The sequence below is a fragment of the Neodiprion fabricii genome, chromosome 3 (genome assembly GCF_021155785.1).
Source record: "Neodiprion fabricii isolate iyNeoFabr1 chromosome 3, iyNeoFabr1.1, whole genome shotgun sequence".
Classification (NCBI taxonomy): domain Eukaryota; kingdom Metazoa; phylum Arthropoda; class Insecta; order Hymenoptera; family Diprionidae; genus Neodiprion; species Neodiprion fabricii.
In genome coordinates this window covers 23,037,081-23,055,284 of record NC_060241.1, presented here as the reverse complement: position 1 = coordinate 23,055,284, position 18,204 = coordinate 23,037,081, and the positions used below count along the sequence as shown (strand labels likewise).

General features: G+C 36.3%; 2 protein-coding genes across 3 annotated transcripts; both read left to right on the top strand.

Annotated features, from left to right (window-relative positions):
* Positions 1-4,233: 4,233 nt before the first annotated feature.
* LOC124177221 (PSME3-interacting protein) lies at positions 4,234-7,505 on the top strand. Of its 2 annotated transcripts, XM_046559370.1 has the most exons (6): positions 4,234-4,522; positions 4,875-4,973; positions 5,103-5,322; positions 5,449-5,516; positions 6,189-6,498; positions 7,264-7,505. In XM_046559370.1, the coding sequence occupies exons 1-6, from the start codon at positions 4,426-4,428 to the stop codon at positions 7,265-7,267; spliced, it is 798 nt and encodes a 265-aa protein (XP_046415326.1). In that variant the 5' UTR covers positions 4,234-4,425; the 3' UTR covers positions 7,268-7,505. The 2 variants fall into 2 exon arrangements, with proteins under 2 accessions (XP_046415326.1, XP_046415325.1); XM_046559369.1 differs by having other exon boundaries at positions 4,238-4,522; positions 6,189-7,505.
* Positions 7,506-7,782: 277 nt separating this feature from the next.
* Positions 7,783-12,096, top strand: LOC124177226 (guanine nucleotide exchange factor MSS4 homolog). Its single transcript, XM_046559375.1, has 2 exons — positions 7,783-8,059; positions 8,768-12,096. The coding sequence occupies exons 1-2, from the start codon at positions 7,934-7,936 to the stop codon at positions 9,005-9,007; spliced, it is 366 nt and encodes a 121-aa protein (XP_046415331.1). The 5' UTR covers positions 7,783-7,933; the 3' UTR covers positions 9,008-12,096.
* Positions 12,097-18,204: the final 6,108 nt, after the last annotated feature.

Here is an 18,204-nt window from a genome sequence, read left to right as displayed (position 1 = left end):
ATTTATGAAATTCCAAAGTCTGGTATGACGTAACGTAATCAACTTGTATCTTATATTACATATCATTTTCAATCTTTTAACATCCAACAAGTATTGATCAACTGCAGGCTTAGCTCGCTTAGAAAAATGCTAATTGGCATACAGGATGTTTTTAATCACTTTAACAAAAGGTTAATGTACCGATAGTCTGCCAACATTTACTAAAATAACAAATGCAATATTAGGGTTGGCGGGATACAACCGCGATACTGTATTCTGAGTAGGCAGACTACGATACAAAAACATTTTGCTCCCAACAGGTAACCAACGAAAATGTAAGTCAGTGACCACGGCGCAAATGATGAAGAATGATGTGTGTTGGAGAGAATGGAGAATCGTTTAGGTCGAATATAGGTAACCGGGTAGGTAGGTGGACGTTTTGGGATCCGTCGCGGGGTTTATGCATGAGTGTGTGAATCTCTCTTTTCCGTTGGGTGGCTTCGTTGGGAAACAGGCGAGGGTAGGAAGGTCGCGATGTACCGTGATGTTACTAACTTTTCTAATCCACAGCGTCAAACGATCACAGACATTTTTTCCCAAAAGACTCCACCTTCGAGTCTCTCGACCATTTGTAAACATTTGAGTATTAACGAGATTCAATTTCCCATTTCTTGTCACTTTGCAACGATTTTTCAATCGTTATGCAATTCGATTATTTAGTCATCACCGATCGTTATTCCATTCGATTGATCTCTGTGATCGTCTGAATGGGCAAAATGCATCTCTGGACCATCTATCGCGTTCCGTGGTACGCTAGATGGGGAGAGATGCTGAGCTCGAAGACTTCGCGTCGAAGAGGACCGCCGACCGTCACGCCACACAATAATGCATGCCCTCCAACCTCCTTCCCGATTTCGACTCGATTTGTAATCTGAGAACAACAACCCGCATAGCAATGTATCTAATTCAGAAAGATGCAGATGCGGATTGGGTTTCTACAGAATTTTTGGGACAAGTCCCGGAATCAACAAATTTTTTGCCAGTTTAATCTGTGGCGCCTTATCGTGCATAGATTAATCACGAGAATTGAACGCAGCTTTATGCGCGTAAATTAATAACGGGAATCTGACACGTTTTTCTGCGCGTTGATTTTGCATACAGTTCATATATAAAAGAGTCACGCACTCTTGATGAGCTGATTTTTCAGCTCTTCGTTCAATTTTTGACAAATAACAAAGTTTTCAAGTTCCACAGCACCTTTGCGCGTGGACTTGATACTTTTCAGTTATAAGAGAAAGCGCGGCATTTGGAAGTCGGCGCTCAACGCGCATGAACAAAAATCGCGGTAGTGTATACTGATAGCGGAGAATCTTGACATAAGTATATATGAAATACATCTGAAATGTACTGAAATACGCCCTTAACTGATCGTAATATTTTCCGATTCAGGGCAACAAATCCAATTTTTTAACAAATGCACTGAGAACTATAGAATGTTTAGTCGAAAAAGATATTCAGTGTAATGACTCAAAGCAGAAAGAGATGTCGATTCAAAACATTTAGAATGTTTTTTATTCATCGATACAATTAATAATCGAAGCAACGAATATCATGCTGGATCCGACCCATTTTTTGTCAGTGTATGAACTTATGTGATTGTGCTAACTATACCTTCGTCTATTTCAGCTAATCAAACCTTTTGTCTGTTTCAGCCCATCAAAATTTTTGTCTGTTTCAGCTAATCAATCTTTTTCTTTGTTTCAGCTAATCAAACCTTTTGTCTACTTCAAGTAATTAATTTGTTTCTTTTTCGTTAATTATATTTAATCCGTTCCAGCCAAGTGAGTTATATTGATTATACTGTAAAATTGAAGCTTTATTTTTGAGGCTTAGGTTTGGTGCAAGGTCAGTCATCTTGTTTTCACCGACACATAGATTTAGCGATGTAGTTTAGAATCATGATGTTGACAAAGTGTGGTAAAATTCATTCAGCTATAATTTCTTTTAATGGTTTTACAGTCTTGTATTGCGATCGTTTCAGTGTCAGTTTTTTCTCTCGTGTCGCTCATAGGTCATGTTCAGTTTGTATTTCACTGTAGAATTATACAGGTCTGTCACATTTTGGTGGTTGTGCTCATTCTACTCCGATTTGTTTCTGTTTCTTCAAAGACTTCTGCATCGTCTTCCGGTAGGCAAATGCCAACGTCTTACAGCGATTCGTATTTCCAGTTTTGCGTATTCTCCGGGTTCTCTATTTGAGTGATGATCTCATACCTCATAAAAAAAACCGTGCGCGAACATCCAAAGCCAATCACTGTTTGCCTATAAGATAAAAACAATCACCCTTCATCCATAATTGAAACAACCATCGTTCATCCATAATTGAAACAGTCATCTTTCATCGATAATAACTAGTCAGCGGGTTATGTAAACTGAACATTTTTAATCAAACTGCCAATGTACACGAGTAAAAATTGATTGGGAAAAACAATTTACTTCAATTAACATGTTAAAAACAGTCATCTGCAATTTTTCGAAGAACGTAAGATCGATCATGCTACTATTCTCCGTGGAGTAGGCCTACTGGGGATACCACGTAAAAAAAAAAAACACGCCGGGTGCTCTACCACTTGCGGTGGTGTGGAAACGAGCATAAGTGAATTTATTCCAACTCTTTTTCCGTGTCAAACGATAAAGAACAGAAAAAATTAAGCTCATTCAAAACCGAATACTAAAAATGACAAAAAGAACGATGTTCGAGATACGGGTGAACTGTCTAAAAGACCCATTGTAGAAGAAGGATTGCAGTAAGAAACTCCCATCTGCTGTTCCAATAACTCATCAACGATGCAGATTTCTTGAATGATTACGAAGCAATTACATGAATTTCTAACAATTTCCTTGTAATTTCAACATATATATTATAACTCGTTAACTTTCTAACAACGTCTCCTCTTCACTTCGTGAAATTCTTGTTCTACTTAAGTCTGTAAAATTTGTAAATTCTGTTCGCAGAAATCCATAGAAATACTTCGATAGATCAGAATCTTGTCTCAGAAAAGACCAATGAATGATTGGAAACAGAACACTCTTGAAGCTTCGAGAGGTTTTACAACCTGTCATCTGAATTTTTTGACAGAGATATCGTAGATACTTTCTGAGAATTTGATTACAAAGAATCCGGAAAATTTATCTTTAGGTGATTTCAATCGTTAGTTTCTGATATCCTATATATAGTATTATTACACAATTGTATCCTCTGGATACAATTTCCGAAAAATGCAAGTATAGAATTTTGTGTACAAAGGTCTCGATTTTTCTCTGCAAATAAACTGCATTTTTCAAAAATCACAGAAATCTAACGTCAGTTAAGAAATTATTTTTATATATCAGCCGCATCTTCTTTCGGAATGAAGATATGGGCGTCGACTGAAGATACATATTATTATCTACAGTTAACGGTACGAGTTTTAACATATTAATATATTTACAGAAATTACATAACGTACATATAGGAATAACCATATATTTTCATCCTTTGATTAACTTCTTCGACTATGTCTCCCATCCTTTGTATCAAGAAAAGGTTTCTAACTTTGTTAACAGTAAACCAAGTGCATATTTATAGTGCATCTATTTAGATAACATGATTTTTGTCGATCCGATGGAATTAGATTCACATTACCGAATTTGACCCAAATGAATTTGCGTAGTTGAAAAGTATACGGCGTCCATACGGGGTTATATGAAAATTTCAGTCTGTTCCCGTTCGTCATTTCATATGCATAATAATATTCGACTCTGTATTATTTGGGTACACGTAACATGAGTTCTTCTCGCCTGTACTTACCGACTGCTTACCGGATTGAGTTGCGCGTGCAGGGGAGGACGCAGAGGTCGCTGCTCGACGATGAATTTATGTCGGCTATTTTCGATTACGCATAGTCCCATAAAGCTAGCAGTCTTTATGTATCTTCAGTCGCAACTTCAAAGCTGATGCAGTAGCAGCAAAAATGCTCTGATAGGTCAAAGATTCTAGTGTTTTCTTTACCATTTTGCTGTACATACATGAAAATTGACGTTCGAAGTAGAAATAAACCTACTCTTCGGCCGTGTTCGTAAATTGACTGACAGTACTGAAAATTCACTAGGACAGAGTCAGAGCTATGCACAAACTTGGAAACGCAAAAGAGATAAAAGATTGCTGACAGTACTGTCAGTCCATTTTCGAACACGGCCTTGGTACCAGTTGTTTTGCTGCATAAAGCAGTACACAAATTCATATACGAGATACCTTTCTATTCGTAGAGCTTCGTGCCGTCAAACACAAACCGTGTTCTGTGAACAACTTCACATATGTAACCTTATTCGAAGAGAATATCTGGGAAATACATTTAATAATACGGAATTGCCAAAATTTATTCCGGTTTATTAACGACTGTTACAATGAGTTCTGGATTCATATCAGAAGCTGAAATAACTGAATTACGGAAAGCACGACAAGAGGAATGGGATCGTGTAAGATCAGCGGATCAACCGTTAGGTTAGTTAAATGACCATTGATCGGACTCTTATTTTTTTAATTCATTTTCACTTCTGCTTTTATTAAAGTATTATTGTAGAAATAGCTCGTCGAAAGATCCATGCATATGTAGAAGAATTCGATAGTTTCTAAAGAGTCTCTAGATAATGCCTCGTCGTTATATTGTTCTTCATACCATGTTGTGAAAATGACAGTAACCTACAATTCAACCTGGAATAATTCAGAATCGGATTCTTCACATTATTGTTAACCCTAAACACTTGTCGAAGATTTAGTAACACAAGTTTATTCTACGAATCACACCAATCTTTACGATTTTGGCCCTGTTAATGCTTTACCTATTTTTCAACAGAGGCACCAGAAGAGCCTTACGATCCAAGATCGTTGTATGAACGATTACAGGAGCAAAAAGGCAAACGTGATATGGAATATGAAGAAGCGCACAAGCTCAGTAAGTGACGATTTCTTAATACATCTTTTTTTGAGACAAAAAATTTAAGGTTAATGCGGTTCAATGATGAAAAGAAGATCCCGGAGTCTCAAGATTCAATTATGTTAACTATGCGTTACTGTTTCATAGAAAACATGATAAAAGGCCTTGATGATGATGAAGTAGAATTTCTAGACTTAGTTGACCGTACCAAACTTGAAGAAGAACGTAAAAAAAATTTAGAAGAAGAAAAAGAAATGAGGGATTTTAAAGCAGCTGTTGCTTCGTTGCATGAAAAATCTTTAGATGAAAGGCTTAAGCAGGAACTAAAGAAACCACAAACAACTAATAAAAATATGTCTAGTGGAAGGTGAAGTACTACTTTCATTATTATTCTTCCTTCTCATAGTTTCACTCTTGCCTCTAGGCTGATTAAAAATATCTGCATTTACCATTTGTAATCTAAGAATTATGTTGATCAAGAATAACATTTCAGTGGAAGGAATTCCCAGCTAAGGTTGTTGGCTGGAGCTGTTGTCAAAAGAACTGAAAAACAACCTAGTGGTATGTTGCTTGCTTAATGATGTTTTATTTTTTTGGCGTGAATATCTTTCAACTGTATATTTCTGAACTTACGTATGGTGAATACTTTGAACCACAGGATAGGTCACATTGAGAAAGGAATATTTGAAAAAAAATCAAGTTTTGTAGACTTTAAGAAATATAAATTTGGTACATATACCCTTTCTGTATAGCCACTAAATCGAGTGATAAGAATCAGTCAACACACAAGGAAAATGTTCATAATCGTTTTTCTGCAAGTGCTGATATTGTGATTTTGTAACAGAATTTCAAGTAAACGAAGAGGAATCTCGTATTTTTTGTGATGCCAGTAAATCAGCAGTGATAAAAATACTGTAATAAAAATTGACAATAGTTGGGAACATGCAGTACTATATGATAATGCTCTGTTCTTCATGACTTTTTAGTACTGTACTAGACCGATTTACAGTATTTTGCCATCAATTGTAACAATATCTCCAGTTTTCTCCAATTTTTAACTCATAAAATTTAATTCAATGACTCAATAAGCTGGAAAATAAATATCGCATACAATCAATCTGAAATCAGGTTTTTTGTCGTGCTCTTTTTCCTGAAAGTCACTATAACTTTCCTCTAACCTATTATCGAAGAACACCACGCAATATAAATTCCTCATTTGTTTTGTTACTGTAGGCAGTGATGATACGACAAAAGGAAGTAAAAGAAAACTATCTGAAATAGAAGAAAACGGTGATGTTACAGTGCCAAAATTGAAGGAATGCTCCATGCATGCTGTACAGACTGCAGAAACTTCAGGCGAGAAAGTTAATGAAACTAAATTTGCTACAAAGACTCTTACAGATGTTGAGGAAGTACTTGAAAAGGCGACTAAGATGCCTGGAGGAATGAAGTGCATTGGAATTTTGCCAGGTCTTGGTTCTTACCAACATTCTAGCGACAGTGAGGCCAGTTCGGATACAGATGAAGAAATTGAACATACTAAGTACGATCTTTTAGGCCGAAAAATAGAGCCCGTTAAAACTGAAGAAAAAAGTTAAAGACTTTATGATGTCGAGCTTGTAAAAATAACATTCGTTCCCTGATAAAGACGCACAGAATGTGATCAGGACTCAAGAATAGCCACAGATTCTTACCTGATTATCAAGTGCTCAGGCGTTCTGTGTGCTAATTAAATTTGACATGGACAGAGTTTCATTTTCAATGATTACTTATGAGATTAATTAAAATGAATGCAATCGTTAGAACCGTAATTATATGTTCCAAATTGTTAGCCATATCATTTTTTACGATTTTATGTATGAAATAGTTGAGAAATTGAAGTGCTTGAATTGAGCTAAAATTTTATTAAAGATCCATTCATATCAGAATAAATCACGAATCTTGACACCATTGAGAAGTATAATGTATGATATTAAGAATCAATCAATTTTATGAAACGTGCATATTTTATAGGTACAAAAAAAATACTTCATTCCACACCAGATCTATAGTCTGTTTTCAAATTATTAATGAACAAAGGAGGAATTCAATTATTAACAAATATTATCAATGCAAATTTGTGATACACGTTTGCTTTACCAAAAGTTTTTGCTATAAGTTATGTACTTAGCACATTACACTGCAGTGTATAACATGAAACGAAATAGCGTACCTTTCGATCGGGGTGTAAGCTAGGCTTAATTAACTAGAAGTATCTGTAATGTATCATAATTTTGTTTCTCAATTCATAATTGAAGTATTTTTTCAGTTGATAAAATATCTCGATGGCAGAAGACACCAAAAAATATACATTATATTATACACATATTGAATAGTTTTCTTCAAAGTTTCTAACATACTTTGAATTGTACCACACGAGATACTTGGGAATATGTTTGAATTATATTACAAGTTACACATTTTAAAAAAAAATTTGTTCTTACAATTCGTAATAAACTTCAAATCCACATAGCGGCACAGGCGAAAAAAATAAACAATAAATAAAGCAAATTGCCTCCCAAGCTCTGAACTTTCCCTACCTGGGTTTGAATCTTTTCTGTAGTTTGAAAACGTCTATGTAAGAATACTCATAGTTCGCGATATTTTTATTAGTCTGTATTGGTATTGTTTCCGTTAGAGGCAGATTTTACGATAATCTATTGAATGACAGGCGGTTTTCGCAACCAGTTTTCACCTAGATGATTTCAATTTACCCGCCTATGAAATATCGCGATAATCGAGTCGCGTGAAGATAGCTGAAACCGAAAATCTCGGACAAAGACGAACTTCCGAAGGCCCACCCGATCCCGGTGGCCGGCGCGAATCAAGAAACAGCATAACCTCAATGACAACAATCCTAGTTGGACATTCGTATGTAAATAATATACAAATACAAGTGTATAATCATCGCCAGATAAGTTACTTCCGCTAACTCAAGTATGTCGTCTTCGGTAGAGATTGAATCGTTGAAGGATGAGAACGGAAAAAATATATATACGGTATTATGCACATTTTGCTCATCGAAAATATTAAATCCTGGAAGCTCAACCTACGTGAATATCGAGGTAAGACAATCAGCCATACCACGTAGAATACGCAAGTAATTGTACATCACTTTTACATCCGTCGGCTGAGATTAAATCCCGACTACTGCTCTAAATCGTCTACTAATCAACTCAACAATTCCATGTATGTGTATGCATGCATGCAAAACAAGTTATGCGCGATGCGAGCTGAGCATTCGGTTCATTATTCATAACAAATACACGCATGAATTAATCACCTAATGCTGTCAAAATAAATGTAAAAAACATACGAGGAGTCGCATGTTAGCCAGCGAGTGAAAGTGATTTCTACCTACGGAATTTACAAGGATAAATATTTCTCAACTCGTCAACTTCTGACGTTTGTCTATTGCTCATCGAATAGAGTTGTGCTTATTTTTTTGATGGGCCCTCGGTGGCTCCTGGAATAGATTAACATAGAAAATATCATTTCCATTACACAGATACCTTGACGCGATCCCATTGGCCAGATCTAACAGAACGAACCAATGACGTTGATTGTATCTCTTATGTCCCTCTCCAACTCCTAACGCCTACCTAACTCTGATTTTCGACTAATGATTAACTCTACATACCGTTTGATACTTAAGTAATGACGGAAACAATTTGTTTTAAATAATATTAAGATTATTTGAAACGGGCATATTACCTCGAAAAGCTATGGATTACAATTCGGAAACTGAAAAACAAATATATGTTTTGCGACAGGTAGCGGTGAAATTGCATCGTATGCAACGAAAGGACGAAGAAGAAGTTGAAGAAGAAGAAGAAATATCGGACTATTGGATGGTAGACGATATGTTCACCTTTGAAAACATCGGCTTTTCAAATACCGTCGAAAACCTCAAATATCTAATTTGCGCGGACTGTGAAATCGGTCCCGTAGGCTGGCACAACCTTACCGATCAAAAATCGTACATTGCTTTATCCAGAGTGAAACATGACTGATTTATTCATTACTTGTCGATATACGCTATTAATCAATCCGCGAATCATATCGCGTGTTCGTCTAATTGATATTAGATATTTCAGTTAGTCGTATTCGTCGTCTATATATGTATATACATATATAGACTCTATATAAACATATAGAGTCGTCAACCCAATTATGATATTGGTTTTAATATACAAAAAACTGATGTAATTATTTTATTATCATGTAATTAATTACAACGACTTACTAGATTAAAGACGTCGCACCTTCAACCGTGCGTATAAGTAAAAAATGTTAGACCTATTCATTCGACAACCCAATCGCGCGACGTATAAATCGAAAATACTGTATAACTCGTGCTATTTCACACATACGTAGATTGTATCAAACGGTTATCATATTATATTCGCACAACAACATTTTTTACGCAATGTTGCGATAGGATGCGGTTATGAATTAACAAGATCATTTTAGTCGAGGGGATCAGTGAGGTTGGTTCACACCATACCACCTATGTACCTACATTATATATTTATATGTTATGTATACATCATTTGGCAACAATCGTGTGAAAATCTTGTTTACACGTAATCAGAAAGATCACGCGAGTAACTTTGTTGAAAGCTTATGAATTACTTATTATCAGAGGGAACAATATATTGGATTACTCAACGACACAGTTTATACTAGAAATACTCGCGATATTTCTTAATAAATTATGTCGACTTCTGTTTTTAGTCATACTCGCCCATGTTACTTTGTAAGTACACGCTTAAATTCAGATCATATAATTATTCATAAACATACGCTGCCTGAAGATTCTTTTTAGTGCTGTAGAACAGGGATCGTGGCTATTAGGCCAGTTGATCGCGACCACGCAAAGAAAAATACATGACTCTGTCCAAAAATATTTAATCTAATTCTCTACGGAGGGAATTACGCGGGATTAAATTGACCGTTTTCAGACGGACGAGCAAAAAAAAAATTCGACGAAACTATTTTGTTGATTTAAGCAAGTATTGTTATCGCCGAATTCGACAATAGCACTTAGTTGAATCAAACGAATATCACTTGACTCAAATAATCCTTTCCCTCCGTGTGTGATAAAGTTTTGAAATTGGTACATCGCACATAGTTTGATAAAGTTGGTCATAAAAATGTGATCAGAAGTCAGATTTTTTGGTCTAACTATAAGGTAACAAACATCTGCAGTTCTTTCTCGTGTTTGCCACTCTCAACCGCACCTACATAATAAACATCAGTTTGCAGAGTATTCTTTCACTTTAATAACAAATAGTACTTATTAGGGTTTTATTTATTAAAGTTTTACATATTGTTGCAAGTAGACGCGTGTCAAATGCATATAACTTTTACTATCCTGACCAAATAACGACCTTTGCATCGTAACGTGCCTCGTAGATTTTCGTCATTACTGAACTTCCGGTGGATCATCTCTCGGACAATTACGGCGGGATAAAAACAACCAAACCAAGACTGAGTCGAAGTGGGAAAGCGCTGCGCTGTGTCCTCGGGGAAGAAAAGATGAAAGTAACGAATACATATTCATCTATGGGGTATTCTAAAAATTTTCTAAAGGTGGTGAAGCCTCATATCTTTTGCCTTTCGAACGATTAATTAGAAATTCTTTCTGCTTTTTTTAGTTGCTAGACGATAAGTTTTCTTTAAAATCTTCAACATTCGAAATATGAAACATGACGATTATCCGTGCTTTCAAAATTCGTTATCAAAATTCTTCAACGTTTTTGAGAATGGTAAACATTTCAGTCTCTCGGTATGTTAAATTGCATATTATTGACATTCATATATTACTCTTAATGGACAATAAAAAGATTATTTCAGTATTTATTCCAACGTTGCATTGGGAGCGTCCTTATTTGAAAGTACCACACATTCCCACGCGTGCGCCTTTTAATTTCGTTATATTAATCTTCATACGACCATTGTACGTTTTTCAGACTTGCAAATAAATTCAGTGAAAATACCGCAGCTACGACGGTGCGGTGACACAATGATTTTGCATAATAAGCCTGCAGAATGCCTTCCAGGTACATTTGTCGCACACGCCCTCTCGCGATTTCAACTTCTGATTTTCTACAAAGCTCCGTGAGATCTTGAAACAACCACATTCGGTGCTTTCACATTTTTAGCATTTCATTTCAATTCACAAATTTGGAACTTTGATACTGTGGACGAACGAATCTACAATTATTTCGGGGAAATTTAATTAAAAACATGCGAAATTCTTATGAAATTCGCGAGTAGTGAGACATCAATATCGTTCGATAATTTGGCAGGAATATTCGATCGACACACAACGAGGAGTCGCCTGATATAATCTCATTATGCCTTTAAGGTCAAACTAATTTTGAACACCGGTGAGGAAGGAGCGTCTTAATTCGCGATCTTGACGAGCGGCAGTCTAAGCACCGAAATGATTTAGGATAGGTTGCGAAATCTTAATACTACAAGTTCATTAAAGTTTTGAAGGAAATATCTGCCCGACAATGTGAAAAATGTTACAAAGTTTTAGCATGTATAAATAAATTCTTTTCAAAAAATGAACAATCTGAAAGACTATACTGCAAACTGCCTATATTACAAGGTCTTTCTATCTGATGACATGCGAATCGTATCAGCTTCTCATTCCATTTGATTTCTAGTCCAGGTTAGAGATGTGGGCCAGGACCAGATATAGCTAGAGAAAATGGTATGAATACCACGAAGTAAAAAAATAATTATCATAGAGGAGAGAAATGCTTTCACCATCCCACTGACTGACGGTAACTCTATGTCAAGTTTAGTAACCGGAATGCATTGTCTGCCAAGCTGTGTGTATAACTATGGGTTCAATTCGTAATGGGAGAAGGCGGATTGTGAATCAACGAGGTGAATATAATAGAGCTGATGGCTCCACAATCGCAGTCATGATTGAGTCACGACTCACGTTCGAGTTCGAGTCATATCCATGTAATAAATACATACATGACAGCCATTAATCTTGTGGGTAAAATTCAACACTAGAATTTCGATTGCTTTCGTCCCGTTTATCCGGTGCAAATAATAATAACTATATATTACGACAATCGCGACGAACAGATTGTTCATCAATGCCTTAGGCTTCCGGCTTACTTGTTTTCCGGTCCGAAATAAAATGCGAGCTCAATTCTACACGAATTATGTGAGAATTACTGGCGATGCAGCCGACGTGAGAGATTTGGAGTAATTGTCACATAATTCGAATAGAATCGAACTCGCATTTTCTTTCGAACAGAAAACGAGTTAGCCGGAAGCCCGAGACGTTAATGAACATTACTGTACATTACTGTACGTATTTGTAACGGTAAAATAATTCACGCGACGGAATTTATGGTCAGTAAAAAAGGGAGATCGGTTGTTGTTTCTGTTTTAATTTTTGGCACACGCGTGAGAACTTGCGGCGAAGTTTTATTCGATTCAAGGAAGTTTAACATTTCCGGCACTGTATACAAAAATCTCGTACGACGCAACGAGTGCTATAATATCTCCCGGCCTTCTTACTTTTTGTATCATAAATGTTGTCGCGATGTATTCAAATGACTCGGTTACACAATTTCAATTTACTATACAGCTTTTCAACCCTTCGATACTATTCAGGTACCTCATATTTACATTTTGGTACAGTCTGAGTCGAGACATAAAACTCACCGTTCGTAACCGAACCGGTTTGAAGAGAGTTGCAATGAGCTCACGGGTGGCTGGAAAGGAAAAAAGGTTTTCCTACGATGCCCCAACATCTTATTCGTGCCCGGTGATTCCTTAGCGCTCCTTCAGACGAGAAAACATCATCCCTCAATCGTAGTTGTTTATTTGGGGGAGAACCACCCCTTTTTATAGGTGATTCCGCGGTTCACCAGAAATTTAATCTGCAAGGAAGAAAAGTCTACGACCGCTTTTTTCAATTTCACAGTATAATTGGGGTTCATGACATTATTATTATATTTTCGCCGGTTTCAGAACTTCAAAAATTCGTGATGGATTGATTCTCAAGCCTGTTCGAACCAAATGTCGAATCTTTCCTCTCGCTCCAAAAACTCTAGAGATTGCTCATGATGATTTAAGCATATCTGAATATCTTCAACGTTTAAATTATTTCTATGGCCGCAAGATATTTTTTCAAGTCAGTTATACATATGCAAGTTACCACCAAGTCTCATATTCGAAAAACAATCCTAACTATTTTATCGTACGCTTTGAACGCTGACACATACGGGACCATAGCTAGCAGACCACCAATATGAGCACAGATTTCGTGACTGAACAAAAAATCAGGTTCTTTGGTACATTTCTAACTAATTTAAGTATTTATGTACCCAGGTTATTCGATCATAGTCTGATTACTTGTAAATAAAGCCCAGCCACAAACTATAAAATTGAAGTTAATTTATTCCGTCAAACGCCAAATCAGCCAGATTTCTATTTTTTTTTTTTTAGACTTCTGAAATTGTTTAGTTTTAATGGGATGCAATTCCCGCAATGCCCAATTCCAACGAATCGTAGTTTTCTTCAGGAATAAACTGTACCGTTTATCATGACGAAACGAAAGTTGCATTGATGTGTGTCAGATTCTTTTTTTGTCTGCTACAATTTCCGTTTCTGGTATTATTGAGAATTAAATAACATGTTGTATACGTGTATCGTACACATGAATATGGATGGGTACGAATATCCATTACATTACCTTTCGCAATCGAAATACAATCATAGATGCCAAATGTTTGCGTAACAAAAGACTTGCCACTTCATATACACATTGCTTGAAATGTAACGAGCGAAAATATGCTTGCGAACAAATTTTACGTTCAAAATTTACAGTTATAGAGTGTCCAACTTTAATTTCCATATTTGTGACCGGCGAATGTGGCAAGAAATCTTTACGACAAAGCTGCTTGATCTGTTTTCAAAGAATTATGTATGCTCTTGGCAACAAAAAATTATAAAGTAAATTTGTAGAAGCCAACGACACCTAATAATGAAGTATCATTTCAATAATTCTCTGCAATTTTCAAATATTCAGTTAACAGTGGCAGTCACGTGCGAAAATAAAAATGGATCACTGTGTATATTCGTTTACCAGTACAGCACGCGTACAATGGGATACGTAAGAAGAAATTGAGATATATGTGTGAATAGGAGTTCAGGAGGGACGTAAGAAAACATTTAACATACTTATGCCACGCGAAACCACGTGCTCACTTCTTTTTTCTCACTTCCGTCTCTTGGTGTATGGAAATATTTCTTCGCCCAATATTTACCCTCGACATTTTTCTGTACATAAACACAAGTGGTAGGTTGAGTAAAATATTGTCACTATTTCTACTACAGTTTACTTACACCTGCGATTACATTCGGTAAGTTCGCGTTTTTGTTTGCAAACTAAAGGAAAATGTTTGCTTGGGAGAAATCTGGGGGCAGTAAAAGAGAGGCGATAAAAATCAAGTCAGTCCCATACGCAGTCTTACCTAGTTTCTCACTGCTATCGGGATATGCAAATAGATCAGAGAATATAATAGGCGCCACAATAGACGCGACTTGTAATTAATTCTAATTTCTTGCGAATGCGCATCGCCCGAAGTTCTGTATGTTAAAACGTCGCATACATGTGGCCATTTCAAGTTTTTTTTTGCACGCGCCGCTACCTGCAGTTATTATCGAAACAGCCGTCTACAATACGCAAAATGAGACAGGCTCAATATAAAAGATCTCTATCGCTGAGTGGGTATAAAAGGTTCACTCAATTATTCAATAACTGAGTTATGTATGTGCACGCTGATGCAAATTAACTCTCGCCTGTAAATATATACCTGCTTCTTCTGATTCACTTGCGGCACGGGAATTGCATCAGGTCTTCTGACTCTTCGGCTCGTTTTTGAGCCTTCATATTTCACTTACGACTGTTGACACTGCGTTTTAGACGCTTCTGGTTCGTTCAATTACGATCAGCACGTTATTTGCGATTCAATATTTGAACATGTTTTTTTTTTTCAACCTTTCACAATTCACGTGAAAAAAGGATACCATAACGGAAATTCAGGGGACATCATTTCGCGAAATAAAAAAAAAAAAAAATTAAAAAAAACATATTCGTCCTTCAAAGATCTGGACATTTTAAATTTGTTCAAAGATCAATTTGGAAGCTTGTTCTTACGCTTGTTCGACGCGACTGTCTTCATCAATTATTGATGATCAATGAATTAAAATTATTTTTCAAATCCCTGGCTTCTAGTTAATTGCGCGTCCGATATTTTTTATACTTTTGTCAGAAAATATTAAAACCGTGAATTCAACCTTACTCTGAAAATTTTTTTTTTTTTTTGAACGATATTCGTGACGTCAACAAAACTTATCTAACTTTCTGACTGCAAACTTCGTAGTAAGCATGCAGGTATAACTTGTACTCTGTTGCGGCTTCGCCACGAGCTGTTACTTCCTTACGTAATTATTGTTAGAGATGTGGTCTGCCAGAGATCACTGTATTCAGTGATTTCTTCTACCTACACGGGTACAACTTCCTCACAACTTTGCGTAATAGGAAATGGTTCACTTGCGTTTAAAATTTGCGTGAAAATAGGAGTGCCTAGAAGCGTTGATAAACGCAAGTATTTGACGCGGCCCACGGGCAAAATACAAACGAGTAGTGTATTATGTTCACCGTATAAATTACACTTTAGGAGAAATCATTATTTGTTATTTACACGTCTTAAAAAACCAATAAAGTACCAGTACCAATAGCCGTTACCCTACTTTCAAAGAAGTACATTACGCGCATTGTGAAATCAAAAATGTTCTAATGTAAATATCAATCTTGCTCTCTACATTTTTTATCACAAAATCAAAGATTGCGTTATGAATTTGTACTTGCGCGGATTTTTTTTTCTGTACCAGTGAAACCAGTGATTATATGCAAGTTTTTGCTACAACACTATGTACCACATCCTTTAGAAATATTTCATAATTTTTGACTCGTAGGTACGAAAAATCTTGTTCTTTAAATCAGCACGTAGATAAACTTTGATACTGAAATGTTTGAACAACGCGTAGCCTCTATATGCACGGATCAATCCGTCTTAACGTATCTTGAAACTATTGACACCGAACTTTTTGAAAGTATCATATTCTTTCAAGAAGAGTGTCTTTGAATACTTGCAATACCGATCCTAAAATACCCGCTAGTTACGCAAAAAAGAAAAAGTGAGGCGACACTGCAAAAAAGATACCGAATAAAACTAGAAACAAGGAAGCAATAGTTTTTTGTACGGAGATATTTAAAAAAATTTGTACTTCCCCATTTTGAGTCAGTTTAATGTTCTGTAAACGATTATCAAGTTATAGGCAAATGCTCCTTGATGTACATTGAATTAGAATGCGACGTTAACAACGGTGATCAACGTTTGGCAATAGAGTGAACATTTCTAAACAAACTTAATATTTCGTACATGGCCAATGTTAATTAACGATTACTAATAGGGCCTTGATTTTGCATTTCATCGCATGTAAGCAATAGTCACGGAACGGCATTGTAAACATTTGCGGCCAATATGGGAATATATTTGAATATTGACGACATTTGTGTGATTAGAGAAATTATTCAGCCGCGTGTAAACCTCAAGCCGTTGAAGAATTTATTTTCGAGGCGTGAATTTTTATTCATCACCACACGTTAAAGAATTTTTACTGTATGATAATACGTAAATATTCCCTCCTCTTCGTAACTATTACAAATTTACACGTCGCTAATAAATTGCCCGATTACAGAATCTTACCAGGATATACCTAAATATGATATGCGTGCACCTGCAGAAGATTCGTAAAGCTACAGCAATAACTAGGGGAAAACTTGAGCGAACTTTCGGTTATTTGCTGTTTTTGAAAACAAGCAGGTCTCAGCGAACCGATTAAACTCCAGTCGAAAAGTGATGAAACGGATACTTGCAATTGATTCGAACTATGTACTCACCTTATCGAAAGTGAAATGAGAAACTTAGAATGGGCAACGGTGCAGGCGTCGAGCATGGGTCAGGCATTGATGTACCCCCGATCGTCTCGGAAGATTGAAATGACACAAGTAAGAAGATCCGTCATCGAGAGAATCGAATAAATAATACCATATAATGGGACGATGATGGTAAAAATTCTTTGAGAAAGTGACGGGATATGCTGAAAGTGAAAAGCACGTACATTGTACCTGCGTCTAACCGGCTGCGACAAATTACACCTATTATACATTTTCACGTACGTGCAGTTTAATTGCACGCTTCTTATCCAGTTACGTGTCACAAAATTATTTAATCTTCACCGTATTCTTGGGCAATATACTTAACAGAAGATAATGAATTGTTATCATGCAGGATAAGTACGAATGACACAGCTGTAAATTAAAAGAAAGCTGCTGAGCTTTGATCCTTCGGTATTTGTGCGTTCCGGTGAATAATAATTTGAAATTAAATCGTGCCCTAATCGCGCCAATTTAGGTTTTGTTAATTGCAATTCATCCAAACAATATCGAATATCTATCGACCGACCTTCGGCATTATTACTGTACATAATTAACATGGCATCGAATAGACCATAAAAAAATATGTCCTCCATCGCCAAGCGTGGTTTCACTTCATTCTACACGTCTCCCATAATGGGCCGTGTAAATTTGTGCACCTCTGGTGATTTTCATATTGGTCGAACTCGGAATCACGTGATTTTGTTATTATTGTTAGTTAACAAAATGTACAGTGTACCGTGAAGAGAAGATTATAAGAGTTAACCAAACCTTGCTCCGATCCCTCAAGTGGCGCAATCCAGCTCTTAAACAATAATAATAGACAACGCAGTTTGGTAATCGCCGCAGCTTCTGCTTGGAAAACAATCTTGTGAACGAGAATCTTCTTTTACTACAAACGATTAGCCTCCGGCAACGTTTAGAGATCGTGGTCTCATCACGTTCTAAGGTAAACATGACAAGGTTAAAATAGATACATAAAAATTACGAAAAAAAAAACAACTAAGTACTAAAGAACGTAGTAATTTCTAAAAAAAAAAGTAACCCACCGGGGTATACAGTGTATTCAGAAGTTATCTTTGCAGCAAGAACATTCAGTTTCAATAACTATCTGACCATGGATCTTGGCTGCGAAAGACAGTCGATTAATTTTGCGTATTT